This window comes from Dipodomys ordii, unplaced genomic scaffold, assembly GCF_000151885.1.
Source record: "Dipodomys ordii isolate 6190 unplaced genomic scaffold, Dord_2.0 Scaffold35, whole genome shotgun sequence".
NCBI classification, from domain to species: Eukaryota; Metazoa; Chordata; class Mammalia; order Rodentia; family Heteromyidae; genus Dipodomys; species Dipodomys ordii.
Window position 1 is genome coordinate 3,143,191 of NW_012267251.1, and position 18,077 is coordinate 3,161,267.

The 18,077-nt window shown below is 37.2% G+C and overlaps 2 protein-coding genes across 2 annotated transcripts in view; one reads left to right on the plus strand and one right to left on the minus strand.

Moving 5' to 3' along the window:
* Cdc73 (cell division cycle 73) overlaps window positions 1-18,077 on the plus strand; it is a 92,192-nt gene that overhangs the window by 38,915 nt on the left and 35,200 nt on the right. The window lies entirely within an intron of this gene.
* Window positions 8,918-16,220, minus strand: B3galt2 (UDP-Gal:betaGlcNAc beta 1,3-galactosyltransferase, polypeptide 2). The gene is made up of 2 exons (XM_013017457.1): window positions 15,745-16,220; window positions 8,918-11,587 (listed from the first exon to the last, which is right to left on the minus strand). The coding sequence occupies exon 2, from the start codon at window positions 11,463-11,465 to the stop codon at window positions 10,197-10,199; it is 1,269 nt and encodes a 422-aa protein (XP_012872911.1). The 5' UTR covers window positions 11,466-11,587; window positions 15,745-16,220; the 3' UTR covers window positions 8,918-10,196.

Sequence of the window (18,077 nt, forward strand, 5' to 3'; positions counted from 1 at the left end):
ACCACTTGAGCCACAGCATCACTTCTGGTTTTCTAGCGTTTTATTGGAGATAATGAACTTTCCTTCTCGGGCTGGCTTTGAACCTCCATCCTCAGATCTCAGCCTCCTGAGTAGCTAGGATTACAGATGTGAGCCACTGGTGCCCGGCTTATATGTATTTTTTTTTTTTTTGGGTCCAGTCATGGGGCCTGAACTCTGGGCCTGGGCGCTGTCCCTCAGCTCTTCAGCTCAAGGCTAGCGCTCTACCACTTGAGCCACAGTGCCACTTCCGGCTTTTTTCTTTTTTCTTATGTGGTGCTGAGGAATCGAACCCAGGGCCTCGAGCATGCAAGGCAAGCGCTCTACCACTGAGCCACCTTCCCAGCCCCTTATGTGTATTTTTTAAACTATAAAAAGCTACTTTAACTTAATAATAGGAAAAGAAACTATAAGAACATAGTTACTTAAAATTGGTGGAAGAGAAGTTTGTTTAGCATGTGCAAGGCCATGAGTTTAATCCTCAGCACTGCAGAGGAAAAAGATAAAACTTGATTGTTTAAATAGATATTGGGAAATAGTTTTTCTTTATTTGGGTTAAATGGTAAAGTATCTGATGGCTTCAAACCAACTGATAGATGTCAGTGTTGGGGAGATTAATGTTTTTTGTGTATATACATATATACACACATAATTATATATACACACAATAATTCATATGTGAATTATTGATAACTTTGAAAACGTATTAGTATTTTGAAATGTTCTCTGAGTACCAGCATATAAAGATCACAGTATAGTGGGCTGTAAAAAACATACTTCTAATTGTGTCATATTAGAAATAGATATTATACTTGCATTTTTTGTGGGAAACTTATTATAAATCACTGAGGACTAGTCAGTAGTTGCATTGTCGGGTGCTGAATAGATTTCACCGTTGATAGTAGCCCATCAGAGAATGGGTGATGAGTAGGAGGCAGAAGCTTGTGATGCTGGGGAAGGTGGGCTGCTTGCATCCCAAGTTACTTCAGAGGGTGGAGAGAAAGGCTGGAGAAAAGGTAATGTCGGTATACAGTTTGAGTTGATTCCTTTTAATCAAGTTCATCAGTCTTGCATCTGACAGCAAATGCTGATTGATTTCTTTCTTTCTTTTTTTTTTAAATTGCCTTGAGTTTGAGCTTACTGGGCAGGTACTCTTAATTTGAGCTGTTTCTACTGTCCGAAATGCTGATTTATTAATTCATAAAAAGTACAGTGGCCAAAGATCTGATGGTCACACCTTCTGTCTAGCATACCTACATTTTTTGTGTAAAGAGCGGATACTGGAAGTTGTATTACAGCTGCATAACAAGCACAGAATAATTGTATCCTTCAAATGTTTAATTATCTGAGAGTGTGAGTGTGCCCTGTTTGGACAGGTTCTATCATCATTTGCCATTAGGACTTCTGTTCCTTGGGGCTCGGTCTGACTGATACCTTCCCAGTTAGAATGTATTTCTTTAGTTACGTAAATTGCCAGTTCAGTTTTAGGAATAACACATCACCATATTTTACTTGATTCATTGTCAGGTCTTAGGGAATGACCTTATTTGACTTTAAAACACATAATGCAAACCAAGCACTGGTGCCTCATGTTTGTATTTCTAGCTACTCAGGAGGCTGAAATCTGAGGATTGTGGATTGAAGCCGCTTAGGCAGGAAAGTCCTTGAGATTCTTATTTCCGGTTAAACCCTCAAAAAGCCAGAAGTGAAGCTGTAGGTCAAGTGGTAGAGTATGCTAACCTTGGGCACAAAAGCTCAGGAACAGTGTCCAGGCCTTGAGTTCAAGCCCCAGGCCTGGCCTGGACTTTCCTACCTGAGCTGGCTCCTACCCATCATCTTCAGATCTCAGCCCTCTGAAGAGCCGATAGTACCTGACTGAATGCTGCCTTTAATGAGTAGAGTGCAGAAGACAAGGGAAACCAATTTATGTTTATCAAAATCTTAAGCATAGGCAATTATGACAGGGTAATTTGTGCTTTACTAACGCATCGTAAGATCTAGTGGCAAATAAAATAAATGGCAAATTGTAAAGTATGAGCATCTATGTAATATTTTGTATATTTGTAGCTAGTTTAATACCATATGAAAGTATCTGACTTCCCTTCGTTACACAGCCATTGCTCAGAGCACTGTGGGTGGCACGTCATTACCTTTGGCATTCTCCAGTGCCCCTGAGCACTTCTTTTCCCCAGAGATCTGGCAGGCCAATATGCCAGTCTGAAATTTGTGCTGAATGCATAGGTAATGAGGGGTTTCTCTACGGAGTTTCTGTTCACACTCGTCGATGACCAAGCTTGCCCTTGGTGTAGGGGAGATGCTGTTCTTCTGTGAACTCCTTAGTATTTTTTGCCCATCTCCATCTCACGTTTGATATTTGGGACTATAAGACTTTAACGATCGCCAGGTATCCTTACCTGGTTTCCCGTTGGACGTCTGATATTTTAATTGCTATAGAAATGATCTTTCCAAATTTTTATTTAATCATATTTATGAATATTTGTTTTTTGGTTTTGTAAAGTTAGGAACTTTTCCCAAATTATAAGGGATTTGCTTCCCTCCCCAACTTCAAGTTTGTCTTGTTACTTACATTTGCATCTTTGATCCATTTGGAAATTATTCTCATGGATGGTTAAGCCAACATTTATTTTTTCATATGGCTGTTCAGTTATGCAGATTTCACCACATTTTAGACGCCATTAATAGACACCATGTTTTATCTGACTGCCACCATAATGTCAGTGTCTGGCAAATAGTGGGCACTTGGAAATGTTGGAAAAGTGACTGACGTGTTTACTTTAAACACTTTATAATCTGAGCTGCGTGCCAGGGCTTCCTCCTACAATCCTAGCCACTCGGGAGGCTGAGATCTGAGATTCACAGTTCAAAGCCAGCTGGGGCAGGAAAGTCTCAAGACTCTCATGTCTAATTACCATCCCCCCTCTTCCCACAAAAAGCCCTAAGAGAAGCTGTGGCTCAGGTGGTAGAGTGCTAGCCTTGAGCAGAAAAGCTCAGGGACAGCATGTGCTTCCTATTAAGCCCTAGGACCTGTACACAAAAAAGATTTTCTATTCCTGTAACTATTAGGATTTTGATTATTGCTTTTTAGTTCTATACAGTATAAATATAGTACTTTAAATTTATTTGACATTTGATAAAATTACAGATTTATTGAGCAGTGAATATATTATGTAAGATATAGATGAACTGATAGGATGTTCATTGGCTTGTTAGTGACTTTGTCATGAAAAAAATACACAAAATGTAAAAAATAAAATAACCATTATTTATTTTCTGGGTATATGTGGTTGTGATTGTAGAATAGGAACTATGAATAGTTCATTATTTTTTCTGATTTTTTTTTTCTTTCAGGAGATCAGAGTGGGATTCTTTATCTTGTTATTAGGTAAAATTTACCTTTGTACCTCTTCCTGTTTAAAAACATTATTTGAGAAAAATCTTCCTATCTTGCCCATAATGATCTATTTTTTAAATGTTCAATCATATTTTCCTCTTTTAAAATTCACGTAGTTGTACGAAAGTGTTTCAGTTCAGCATGTCAGTTTATGCGTACAGTGCATCTTGATTGCTAGCACCACTTCCATCTTCCTTCCTCCATTTATTTCAACTACAATTTACATGTGAGAATTTAACAAGAATCCCTAAACACTAAACTCCTTCCACTAGCCAGGTACTGAGTAATCTATTAACTTCTAAATTGTGCTGATAAATATTGGGATCTTACTTGGGCTAACTAGGGCTCATGTCTGTAATCCTAGTTATTCAGGAGGCTGAGATCTGATGATCGCATTTCAAAGCCACCCTAGACAGGAATGTCTCAGAGACTTTTTTTTTTTTTTTTTTGTTGGTCATGGGACTTGAACTCTGGGCCTGGGCGCTGTCCCTCAGCTCTTCAGCTCAAGGCGAGTGCTCTACCACTTGAGCTGCAGCGCCACTCCCGGTTTTCTAGTGGTTTATTGGAGATAGGAGTTTCACAGTCTTTCCTGCCCGGGCTGGCTTTGAACTGCGATTCTCAGATCTCAGCCTCCTGAGTAGCTAGGATTACAGGCATGAGCCACCGGCGCCCGGCTGTCAGAGATCTTAGCTCCAATTAACCACCAGAAAACTGTAAGTAGAGTTGTGGCTCAAAGTGGTACAACACTAGCCCTGAGCAAAAATGCTTAAGAACACCTCTTAGGCCCTGAATTCAGGACCCATGACTGACAACAATAACAACAACAAAAAGGGATCTCTTTTGGTTCCAAGGTTTGAACTCAGAGTTTCATACTTGCTAGACAGGTGCTCTATCATTGAAACCATGCCCCAATCCCTAATTTTCTTTTCTTTTTTTTTTGGCGGTCATGGGGCCTGAACTCTGGGTCTGGGCACTATCAGCTCTTCAGCTCAAGGCTAGTGCTCTACCACTGGAGCCACAGCGCCACTTCCTGCTTTTTCTGTTTATGTGGTGCTGAGGAATCGAACCCAGGGCCTCATGCTTGCAAGGCATGCACTCTACCGCTGAGCTACCTTCCCAGCCCCATCCCTAATTTTCTTATTGGCTGCCTGATTCTTGTGCCTGTTCACATCAGAATCATTGTTGCTTTAAAGTAGAATCTTATGTCGTCTACCAGATTTTCTTAGAGCTCTTGATATGTGGCTCAGTGGCAGAGTGCGAGTCTACCTGTGCAAGGCCCTGGCGTCCATCTCTAGCCCTAATGAAAAGAAAAAAGGATTTGGTAACATTTATATTAATCCCACATCATATAACTTTTCCATAGAATAGTTAAATATGTTGTGAACCAAACACGTGAAGTGATATTTTCCTTTGTAGTAGTGTTTTTGTTACCTGTCTATCTGTATTATAAGAGGTTTCACAAAATTCTCTTAATAAAAGTTTAATTTGACCTATTGAATTCTCCACTTTCTTGTTATTTCTTATTTTTTAACATGCTACTGTTGTGGATTAGGTTGTTCCCATATAGTGTAGTAGGTTCTTACGTGGTTTGTTATCTTAATTTTATTTTTGACTGATTTTCTGAGTTTTTTCAGTTCACCAAGTTAGTAGAGCCTATTAACTCTTCCATAATAAGCAAATGTTTTTCTTTCTGTGGTCATAGTTATTTCAGTTCAAGAATCATTGATGGGGGCTAGGAAGGTGGCTCAGTGGTAGAGGGCTTGCCTTGCATGCATGAGGTCCTGGGTTTGATTCCTCAGCACCCCATAAGTAGAAAAAGCTGGAAGTGGTGCTGTGGCTCAAGTGGTAGAGCGCTAGTCTTGAGCTGAAGAGCAGAGGTTCAGGCACCGTGACTGGCAAAAAAACAAAAAAAGAAAGAATCATTGATGTAGTTGCCACTTTTCCATTTTTTAAAAATGAGCATTCATTTGGCCTGACTTAATTCAAAGTATAAAAAACAGTTGGTGGCTGGGCACTGGCTGGTGGTTCATGCCTGTAAACCTAGCTCTTTAGAAGGCTGAGATTTGAGGATTGTGGTTCAAAGCCAGCCTGAGTAGGAAAGTTGTGAGACATCTATCTCCAGTTAGTCACCAAAAAGCCATAAGTGGAGCTGTAGCTAAAGTGGTAGAGCACTAGCCTTGAGCAAAAAGCTCAGGCACTGAACCCAGGCCGTGAGTTCAAGCCCCAAGACCGGCACAGACACACACAGACTGGAGGTACTGTTCAGACAAAAGCAGGGTTCTGGAACCCATTGACTCTTGTGGTCTTGCCATTAATACTACAACTCCTGCAGAAATTTATTTTTAGTTTCTTTTTTGTGGGCCAGTACTGGGAGTTTGAACTCAGGGCTTTTCGAGTCACATGATCTACCACTGAGCCACACCCCCAGTCTTTAAAATTCATTTATGACAGCATTATTTTACATGTTATGGAAGCATACGTTTTTACATATTTTGTTACAGCTTTCTGTTTACTAGTCTATAATCCTATTGGTTATTGGTATTTTCTCTTTTTAGGGTTTAGGATTCTATTAAGTATCCTAAAGTTAGGTTCAAATGCCAAACCTGTGAAATTTAGTTTGAAATTTATTTATTTATTTATTTTTTGGGTCTGGTCATGGGGCCTGAACTCTGGGCCTGGGCGCTGTCCCTCAGCTCTTCAGCTCAAGGCTAGCGCTCTACCACTTGAGCCACAGCGCCACTTCTGGCTTTTTTCTTTTTGCTTATGTGGTACTGGGGATTCGAACCCAGGGCCTCATGCATGCAAGGCAAGCGCTCTACCACTGAGCCACCTTCCCAGCCCTAGTTTGAAATTTAAATAGAGTAGTAAATACGTGGAGGCAGGTGGGTACTTTAGCTTCAGTACTGTTTCAGCCATTTGTATGGTAAAGGGAAAAGAAGCCATTTTACCACAAATAATAACTGATTGAATAGTGTAGTGGGCAAATGCACTGTTAGTTTTGTCTATGAAAAAGAAACTACCCATAGTACTTCAAAAGGAGCACCTTTTATACTTTTCCAAGTACTACCAGCTATTTACAGATGCATGTCAGAGCCAAAAGGAGCAAGAGATAACGGTCATTATTTTTCAGTGATTGTGGTACCACTCCTCAACTACTAGAGAAAAGTACTAGTGGGTTGGGTAGATGGCTCAGTGGTAGAGCACTTGCCTTGTATGCATGAGGCGCCCTGGGTTCGATTCCTCAGCACCACATAAGCAAAAAGAAAAAAGCCAGAAGTGGTGCTGTGGCTCAAGTGGTAGAGCGCTAGCCTTGAGCTGAAGAGCTGAGGGACAGCACCCAGGCGTCCAGGCCCCACGACTGGATCAAAAAAAAAAAAGTATTAGGAAATTGCACGTTCCCTCCTTTTCTTTCTTTGTACCTAACATCTAGAGCCATAGTCTAGTGTGCGAATAGCTATGAGACTTGGAGGTCCTTGGCAAAGAATGAAGAAGGAGCAGAGAACAGGAGAATAGAGGAGTAGGCCATGTGCTTATTAGCTTTGCAGACCATCTTGGAGCATCACCTGTGAGATATTACGTAGAACAGTGGAATGGTTAACAACATGATCTTTGAAATGTCTTCCCTCAAATGTCTTTTTGGGGGGGGGGCGGGGTCTGGTCGTGGGGCCCTGAACTCTTGGCCTGGGCGCTGTCCCTCAGCTCTTCAGCTCAATGCTGGTGCTCTACCACTTGAGCCACAACGCCACTTTTGGCTTTTTTCTTTTTGCTTATGTGGTGCTGAGGAATCGAACCCAGGGCCTCAGGCATATAAGGCAAGCGCTCTACCACTGAGCCACCTTCCCAGCACCCTTCCCCCTCTACCCCATCAAATCTCTTTTTTTACCAGCTTTGCTTTAACTTCTTGGGGGAGTCTTGCTTGTCTCCTAATGTTTCTATGAAGATTATATGAAGTACTATATGTAACATACTAACAAGTACCCTGCTTGCATAGTTAGTAAGTAGTCTTTCTTTGGTTGTTGGTATTAGTTTTGTAGAATTCCTTGGAAATAGATATAAATAAGGTTCTAGGTTAGAATATAAGGTTGTTCCATGTACAAAAAAGAGATGAGAAGTGTGAACTATTGAGGTGACTTAGGATTTCATTATATCTAATCTTAGTAAACTAACATTGTAAACAAAGTTTTGGTATTTTCCTTCTAAAATATCTATTCACATTCCGAGCATAACATACACAGTTGATTTTGTAATCTTTTTCTTTATCCAGTGTTGTCATTTAAAATTATATTTTTATGCATACAAAAATTACATAGTACTTGGATAAATAAAACACAGTTAACAATTGGTAATATATTTAAATATTAGCTTTCTCAGCTCAGTTAACTTGCAAATAGTAGAGAGTGACGTGTCATAATAAATAATTGTAGATTATTTACTTTAGCTAAAATAAAATTTTTTTTGAGAGACAGGATATACTTTTGTAGCCCAGGCTGCCCTTGAGCTTGGTATTATTTTAGCCTCCTAAGTGCAAGGATTATAGGTATTCACCACCACCCTGCAAAATACAGATTTGGGGATTTACTAAGAAACTTCCCTACTCTAATGCCATTCTAGCGCTCAGAATGTTAGCACATTATCATCATTTTTCAAGGTGGAATTATTAGGAACATAGAAATAATTTTAAATTTATACCTGAAAAAGAAATTTAAATGTCTGCTAAGAAGTCTGTTTTTCGTGTCTGCTTTTTAACTTATGGTAAAAGTTATTGAGATTTGAACTCAGGACCTTGTGCTTGGCTAGACTCTGCTTGCGCCACATCTCCAGCTTTTTTTGGCTGTGCTTATTTTTGAAATACATTTTTATAAGTCTTTTCTTAAGCCTGAATTTTTACAGAAGAAAATATTGTTCTTAAAAGATTCTATACTTACTATGATCATAATTTGTACAAATAGCGTTTGTGGTTACACACCTGAACACACATCTGTGTACACTCACACACATTCCACCCACCCTTTTTTTAAAAAAAAATTTCTGAGGTATAAATGAGAGGGAATTTCTCCGCCCTGATAGTCTTTTGATTTTCAGTAAGTATCGATCTGACTGGGTTATCCTTGTATGTATGAGTTTTGCTTAGTAATGTTGGTCATTCTGCAGTATATAACATAAACGAAAAATAGGCTGGAATCAGTAGTTGGGAGTGTTTCACAACTTACTTGGAATTACTTCATGTAGAATAGAACACTTTAGGCTACTAATTAGAAAATAAGAGGTAAATAGAAGTAGGAATCAGCATATTAAATAGTAGAAACTTAAACAGTTTTCATGATTTTAAGCTATTTTGGTTCTTTATCCTTTCATAATGCAATCAGGGATAAAAATGATTGTTACTAGAATTTAGATAAGAAACATCCTGACTTAAGTTTGAGAAATATATGTCCTTATGGGGGATAAAAATACTTTTTTAAAGTTAATGGTTTAGTATGTCTTGATTGTAAAATTCATAATGCAGCCAAACAAATTGTGAAAATATTTGTATCATGACACTCAATGAAGGCTCTTCTGTTTAACCTTTTTATTAAAAACTTGATAAAAGTGCATTGTATACATTGCTCTTCCAAGAATCAAGTGCTCATCAAACATTTTTAACTCTTCTCCCTAACCTTCCCTGGAAGTTTTTAATTGGTGATGTAGAATATTTGTCATCTACCAAATTAAGAACTGTAGGCTTGTAAACTTGGGACTCAGAAATAGGTGCCATAAAATAAGTACGGCACCTGCACACCTGTTGCCAGTGAAGAAGCTTTCCTGCATGTTGCAGTTTATTAGATGTGTCAAAATGTATTGCATGAAACTGCTATTGCATTCTTTCTTCAACAGTGCATCTTCTTGATGCCTTTTAAGTGATTATGTTCTCCTGTTTGAGGAACATGATTGGGTTTTACAAACATCAGGTGGAGTTGAAGTTAAATAGTGGTATACTTGAAGAGTGCAGCATTCAATCTAATCAAATAGCATTGAATTACTAGAATGGCTCTTAATACCAATCAAAGAAAATTTACCTGTTTTGAAGCATTTAATAACTTTTCAAAATAAAAACTTGAGCCTGAGACTTTTTCACATTTAATCATGTTATGTCAAAATAACTTTCCCAAAATGTATATTAAATTGAGTATCTCAATTACTTTAAAAAAGTAAATCCTTAGATGAGAACTGCATTGATAAAACAGCTGAACTTTCTGAATGAGTTTATGGAATAACTCAACTAAATCTTAATTCATGAATGTAGTCTTTAGAACTCTATTATAGGTCTGAAAATTTGTCCTTTACACAATTACAAAGTTTCCTTAAAATTGATAATAGTGTTTTATTTACATTTAGTTTTTATATTCAGATGAGAAGTCAAATCTAAAATGAAGTCTTTTGACTTCTTTCATTTTTTCAAATGAAAACTTTTATGGAAAATGTATGCAGATACATTTTATTGGCCCCAATATAAGACTTGACCCATTGATGTATGATGCATGCTTGTTATTGCATGTTAATACACATAATCCCCTTATACATTTTTTAAAATAGATTCTTTTGGGGTACTTAAAAATCATATAACATTGCAGTATTAAGAATTACCTTCAGAAATAAAATCATTCTTTTATGTGGTGAATTGTTAACTAAAACTTGTCCTATAGATGTCATCGATTTTTTTTTTTTACTATACATGCTTTTTTAACACTATTTACAGATTGTACACTTGAGCCAACAATCTTCTTTTTTAGTGTAATTTACGGTGGCGATACCTGCCTGCTTTCTCCTTTGCTGCATTGGCACAGGCATTGTGCTTATTTTGTTGTAAATGATTCCAGTATTTTATCAGTTCACTAGGCTGGAACTGATGAGAGGTAATTAGGTGGCTGTATTTACAGCTTGAATAAGAAACTCGCCAGTGATTGAACACAAACTCATTGGGCGGGGGCACAGGATCAATTCTTAACTTAGCCAGACAGATCCCTACATATACGTCTTCCAGATGCAAACGACGGATACCTAAAGAAACTTTAAATATCTTTTCTGCTAGATCTCCAGAAAAAACATAACCAGTTCCGGAACAGAAGACAGGATAGCGCTCACTTGGGTAGAGGTCTGGTGGCATGTACCACTTGCTGTCCTTGTTTCTATTGGGCGCATAGCCTCTCATGAGGTACCCAGTGAAATAGTTGTGCCGTGGAGGCAGGTCTGGCTTCAGCAACTTGTGGATCAAGTATTCAGTGTTGACAAACATGTCACTGTCAGTTTTCATGACATAAGGAATATGTGGACAGTATGTTGCAACCCAGTTCATGCCCATTAATGTTTTAATAGTCAAGTTGTAGTATGTGTCTAAGTATTCCTGTTGAATTATATCATGATACTGTCTGCTTTCTTCCAATATTGCATGTTGAATGTAGTTGTTTAGCTTAATGCTTAGGCCCAACAAAAAAATCCGTGTTATTTGGATACCAGGTGCTAGACTTTCATTTCCCCAAGTGTGCCGAATCGCTCTTCTAGCTTCTATTTGTCCAGGTTCTGCAGCTATTAGCAGTATTAGGAAAGGACTTTTGTCCTGGCATTTTTCAGGCTCATTGATGATATATTTGAAGTGATAAGCATTTGGATGCCTAGTACCCTTTTCAGTGTAAATACTCCCATTGGCACTGAGTGTGTTCTCCAGTCCTGTAACTCCTTGTGGTGTCTGGTCTGTGTCATTGGAGTTCGTTACAGTTTGGGGTCTCAGAGTCTGAGGGACTGTTTCTTTCCAAATGTTTCGAAGAGAGCTGTGGTTTGTCTCACTCTTGGTGGCACGAAATCCTCGAAAACTGTATGTCACAGGATTTTCTTTGAATCCAGCTCTCCCTGGCAGCCAGTCATGATGGCTGAAAAACAAAAACATAGCAAAAAGAAACACCAGGGAAAGCACCCCGATAAGATGGGTTCGGAACAGAGACCTCTTAGCATTCCAGGTCATCTTTGCAAAGCAGCAGTGCCGTCTTCTCCACTGAAGCATGTTGTAAATAACCCAGTAATGGTGTGTGAGGTATCGGTGGCCCCAAATACTGCTTTTCTCCTGAGTCAGTGCTGCTCTTTGTCATCTGTTTTCAGTTCAGCCACGTGTCCCTGGCAGTCATTCTGTAAAGACGAAGCATAACGGTTTAGAAGTGCCATAGCTCTCAAAATGGGCTGAAGGGGGCTCTGGATACTAATACAATTAAGGCAACTAGGAAGAAGTTTTAAAGCTGTGAACATAGGCTAGCCCAGAAGCAGAGCCTGTGATTTACTTCCTTTTGGCAGTACAGTGAGAACAGGATTAATTTCTTTCTTCCTTTTTGGTGGGGGAGCAGGGAGGCGATAGATTTTTTTTTCTTCTAATTATGTCATTGTTTCAGTAGCTCTGGTCATTTGTATCTTTGATCTAGGTTAAAACTTTAAAGGTTGTATGTGTGTAGAAGAGAAAAATGTTACTAGCTTCCTGACAGAGGCCGTGTAAGAAGGCCTTGAGCAGATGGAAAATTTATTGACATTAATTAAAATGGATTTGACATCCATTGATGGTATGGTGCTCTGTCAGCGGCCTTTTTTGTAAAATGGTCATGTAACAGTCATGGGACAGACGGTGCAAGGTTGATTATAGCAGAGTTCTGTTAGTCACAGTACACTGCTGGGCATGTTTCCATTGGCCCCCACTGTGCTGAGGAAGTCAATGAGAAGATGCACCTGTCAAAATGAATTTCAGGGTCCAGTAACTTCAGGGTAGGATTTTTAGACAGTAATAAATGATTAACAGTTTTGAGTACTCTGCTAATTTAACCTTCCACTTCAGATAGGAAGTATATAAAGGTTATTGTCCTTGCATTTTAAGGTTGACTTTAAAAGACAGCAAGCAACTATCTTTAGTTACCTATGGTTTTTAAAAATCAAATTTCTACAAAATACATTTTAAATCATGAGTTAAGTTGTATTTGGATGCAGAGGATTTGTTAATTTTTAGTCTTCTTGTAGGCTAACACTTAAAGCCCCCTATATTAAAAACAAATTAGCAGGTCAGAAATGGCAACTCCTTTGTACAACTGCTTAATTAATAAAAAAAAAGAAATGTCAGAATGAGAGGTTCATGATGTCAGATACTAAAAAAAAACCTTTTCAGTGTACAGCATAAACTTGTTTATTTTCAGTTTCTTTCTCTGAATTCTTAGATTTTTCTGGCCCAAGGATTTGGGTGGTGGGGGAAAATACAGGTAGATGAACTGGAATTGAATTGCATGAAAGGAAGAGAAACAAACTTTTGGGATAGGATACTAAAGAGTGTGTACTTTTAATTTTGAATTTCTTCCTGAATATTATTTCTTTAAGCTAAAAAAAACTAGTAAGGTTTTAATTGGGAACATTTGTTTATTTGAAATTATTCATGTAAATGAATGGGTTTAGCCTGTGATACTGACCCATGCTCAGCGAAATATTTATCTGTGCTATGAATTATTTTAGGTAGTAATAGCATGTGAATCTCGGTATCACTGAATTATTGTAGAATAAAATTCACATGCATAATGATAGGCACATTGAAAATATTGAGTGTTGGATGTATATGAATGAAAGTGCTATTCTGGCAGTAGCCACTAGGAGGAGCAAGTAGGTAGGAATTTGAATAAATCTCTAAAGTGTAACAGCAGACACCAGCATTTGATAATTTCTAGTTTCTGAAATTAAATTTGCTTTTAACAATCATAATATCAAATAAAAATTACCAAAAAGTTTTGATAAATGTGTACAATCCTTTTTTCATAATTTGGAATTTTTAAAAAATTAGTTCACTATTAGTTTACTTACAAGAATTTTAATATCACATTGCTATAATAAAAACCAAGGATAGTCTCTGTATCAACAAAAATTTCTGTTCTATGAGTAAGCTGAAAATATTAGAGCTGAGTATTTTGATTTAGAAACTGTATTTTCCTATTTATACTTACAAATACTTGACCATTCTGTCTAAGAAATTATTTTAAAGCTTTTATTAGAAAATGATATATCCTGTAAATAGTAATGGCATTCCCTCATAAAGAGACTGGAGCATATGAGGACTATGTATATAAATTGAAAAGAAACAGGTTTATTTGATCTGCTTCAAGTATTCTAGACATAATTTATATCTATCAGCTTGCTATCTGTTGTTACAGTAGTGTTTAGAACCTGGCTGAGGTTTTTTTTTGTGTGTATGTCTTCTAAAAGTATAAATTCATTGTTTAAGAAGCAACAAATATAAGATCAGATATGAATAGAAGACTAAAGAAGTGAATGAAGGTAGTACAGTACTAATAAATTCCAAAGTATTTCCCAGCAGAGAAAACAGCAAATTGTACTCTAGTATAAGTGTATAATTGTGATTCTAATATAATTTTATAATACCATGTGATTAACATGGTGTTACGTTTTATTCATGATAGTTGTGATTTTATTAATACTAATCTGAAGAGGCTTGAAATCCACATAAGCCTATTTGTTAATCTCCCATTGATAAAATGAAACTCATGTGAAACTCTGGCCTTCAAAATTTTTTGTTACAAGTTTTCAGGTATTTTCCATAATTTTACTGTTAAAGAGAAAACAAAATTGAAGTAACTATTTCTCCTTTAACTAAATGATAAACTTATTCTCTAGTTAATGCCTGTTGTATTTTAATTCTTGCCAAGTGAGAAGACATAAAAGTTAAATACCTTGGTATACAAAAATAGCAGTTTTGCACTTTATATTTTTAGACTAGAAATAGCTATCATTTATCTCATTTCAAAATATAAATATGTACTTATATCTTATGAAGTTTGTAAGCATGCTGTCATAAAATGTGGTTCTCTCTCACATATACAGAGTTTTAGTCATTTGACTTTCAAAACTGAATGTATTTAGTTTGGTGGAAAGGTCTAGATGTAAGTGCTGCTTCTATAGAAAAACTTCTGAACTTGCATTTTGAAATATCTAGCTTATAAAACTGCTTAATTGGTGACTATAACATTGATCAAAGTACCAAGAGGGACTTGATTTTTATAACTATATTTTTATTCACGATTTTAAATTTTATTAAGATAACCATTTGTGGTTATGATTAAGAATTAATATTGAATTTGTTTAATCTTAATTTTGGAATACAATGGTTGCCTGTCAAAAATGTTTGCCTTTTGCAGTTATTTAAATAATAGGGTAATGAATTGTACGAAGCTGGGAAAAACCAAGATTGGGTAGATTTGGAAAATTGTACCTGACTTCTTGAGTCCTGAGTTGCTATTTTGATGAGTATTGTTGCTAAAATAGTTTGATTTATCTTTGTCCTGTATACACATGAATGGCAGCAGTTTACTACTGCATGGTAATATAGCCTAGAAGACATTAGCTACATTTATATGAATTGTTTGATCTTGTAATGCTGTTAGTGGATTTTTTTATATCTAAAGTATCTTTTTATGTTATTATTTTACTTTTAAGATGATCTTAGGAAATAATCTTAGATTTGATCATTGAGAATAAGTCTGTTACCTAAACTGAAAGTGTACAGATTCAATTAGGGTATTTTTTTTTTTTTTTACAAAAACAACACTATTGACATCTCTTTGTTTAAAGTTGTGTTCGTGGATCTATAATAACATGTGACCACTGTGGTATTATGCTGTGCATAAACTCATACAACCTATGTGATCCTGTAGCTCAGTAATACCTAAGATTTGTTGGCCTGTTCTTAGATTGTGTTTAGATTGTGTTTATTACCTATTTCCTTTATTTGGGGAGGTGGATGTTAGAGGAAGGACATCATTTCTATGAGCTATTAAGATTTTGTTTTAAAAGGACTTCTCAGCCAAGCTTCTAATGCAAAGACCATGCTTGATACTGCTTAATGTAATTTCACTGCATTGTCTCTTGATAGCCATTTTCAAGAGTGCTCTTTAATTTACTAGATCAGTATTCAATTTGACCTAATTTAATAGAGGATTGCTATGTTTACTGTAAAGGGCTACAGACGTTAAGTTTATTTTCTCGGATAATTCTTTATCTATACCTAGTTATTATTATTTTTTCTCTCCTATGTTGATATTCCAGAGCTACTTCAAGCTACATATTAGCTGAAGAAAGCAGTGACAGCTTGTTTTCTGAACAAAACAGATTTTAAAATCGTATATTTAGGAATCCTTTAATAGTTTCAAGGGCAGTGAGCTGTATGAACTTGCTTATCAACTCCCAGTGCCTCCAGGGCCACACAAAGGCAACACATTTAAACCAGCATCACACACAAGATAGCGACATACCTTCCTTGGTCAGGCCGTTTGTGTGGAGAGGATTATGCCACTGAACACACTTTTGGCAGAAAGATGCTATGGAACATGCGCACATCCCCCAGCCACGGTCGCTTTCCAGTGTCCAGTGTCCATCTGTCTGTGTGTCTTCCAGTTATCCTCCTGGTTCATATGGGTCCGCGTCTTCTGAGATTTTCCCTTTCTTTCATTTTCTCTCTCCTTTGTTAAACAAAAGAGCCGGAGCTGGCCGTTCTATTTGGAGCACTGTTGACTCTTTCCGACAGTTGATGCATTGAAGCTTTTTACATCTGCTGTTTTCCTGGCTGGACAATGCAGTGCTGTGTTCTCTTCTCAGTATCCATATTTCTAGTGATAACACTGAGCTGCACTGTGAAGCAGCAGAGCCCGAACCTGGAGCTCCGGGTGTGTGGGGACAGAGCAGGGTTTTCCCCTCCTTTCGCTGTTGCCTGGCAGCTGCAGGAAGGATTTTTGAGCAGTTTCACGGGGGTTTTAGGCTGTAATATGAAATCCACGCTTCCTCAGCTGCCGCACAGGCAGGCAGCAGTTTAAATGTGGGCTTGACAGATGCTCTCTCTGACAGAGCAGAATTGAACGTCACTGCTTGGCTGAATCCCACGTGATTGTTTGCATTCATTTTGACTAAAAGCCTAAGGTAGGGAGAGGCTTAGAGATTTTGCTTCTGTGTGACAGATCCTATATATTCAGTACAAGTGTAGTGATGAGTGGATCGTATGAAAATGGAATGATTATGAAATGGAGATTATGGTTTTCTTACAGTTTAATTCCTTTAAAAACAAAGCATAGGCTTTCTAAATATTTTCCGTCTTAGATGGTGGCTGTCCTGTGTCTTACACGCTTCTGTAAGGTATAACAAATACCACCTTTTTAATATACCCTGGACTAAGTTAACCTCTTCAGTGCATGCCTGGTCTTGAAGATGTTTTTTCTTTTAACCGCTTTGATTTTGATAAGGTGTGGGTTAATATTCATCGATGCTTTTATCTTCCATCTGTAGCCTAGGTTTTTCTCCTCTGTTTATGTCAATGGACTGTCATGGATCGCTCCACACATAGTGTGACAGTTTACTGACTTTGTTCTCTGTGGTTCCTACTGTTCTTAAAGGCAGAAAAGTTAACTTTCAATCGCTTTTCAGTATTAACTGTTTTGTATTTTTTTAGAAGTACATGTATCATAAAATTCAACAATGATATAATGTGGTGTACTTTCACGAAAACATCTTCTTTGTGATGAGATTTGTCCCAGTTACGTTTGCTTATCCTGCTATTTCAAGGTGGTCTAGGCAGTTGCCACAAACAGATTTTGTATTAGGCACTTGGAATTCCTACTCAGTGTGGCTAGTCTCCTGAGTATTTTGGGAACTTGTTTCTTGTTTTTCTGTGAACACAGTGACAGATTGTTTTTTTGTTGTTTTTTTTAAATAAATTCTCAGTTTTCCCCTGATACTTCAGGGACAGTAACTCTCAGAAACTATAATTGTGGAGCTTTGCCTATATGTTTATAGTTACATGTATTTTTCATCTCACTTGTCTCTACAAAATATTATTTCAAATGAATAAAGATTTTAATTATATTTTATCCTAGTATTTATTATGTGACTTTCTAGAAATAATAGAAGGATTACTATGAGAGAGAGAAAAAAATGTTATAAACCAGAAACATAGTCCCATAGCTTTGACTTTTCTTGATGGATGTCACCCTGGAGGGGTGCCTTGAAGGAACTTTGTGATTGATATCTTCTAATTCCTAGTTTGTGTTGTGTTTAGAAATAATTATTCCTTTATTCATGTAGTTAATAGTTTTTGAATGGTTATTAAGGTGATCGATCAGATGTAAACCTCAAATTGGGCACCATCTAGTTAGATTGAGTACAACTCAGATTCAGCTGTATGTCCTTGGCAAAAGAAACTTGAAACACCAAGCAACAGAAGATGGCCTTGAACAATATCACAAGAGAGACATAATCTACTCCTCCCTCCATTGGTTTCTACTCCTATGTTAGAGTCATTGGTACTGAAATCTAAGGCATATTTTAGCTGATGATACTCATCAGAACTAGCTAGCTATCTTTTCATTGTTAAGATTCTTAATATTTTGGGTCAGATGTAATCTGCACCATACTACTCTGAAAACTGCAATTTGACATTGTACTTAGATGCTTCAATTGTGGAGGCCTCTAGATAATTTTGCATAGTAATATTTGGAGTTTACACTCCTTTTATTTAAAACAAAATGTCATCTGAAGGGTACTAGTGGCTCACACCTGTAACCCTAGCAACTCATTTCTGTAATTCTGTCAGGTTAAG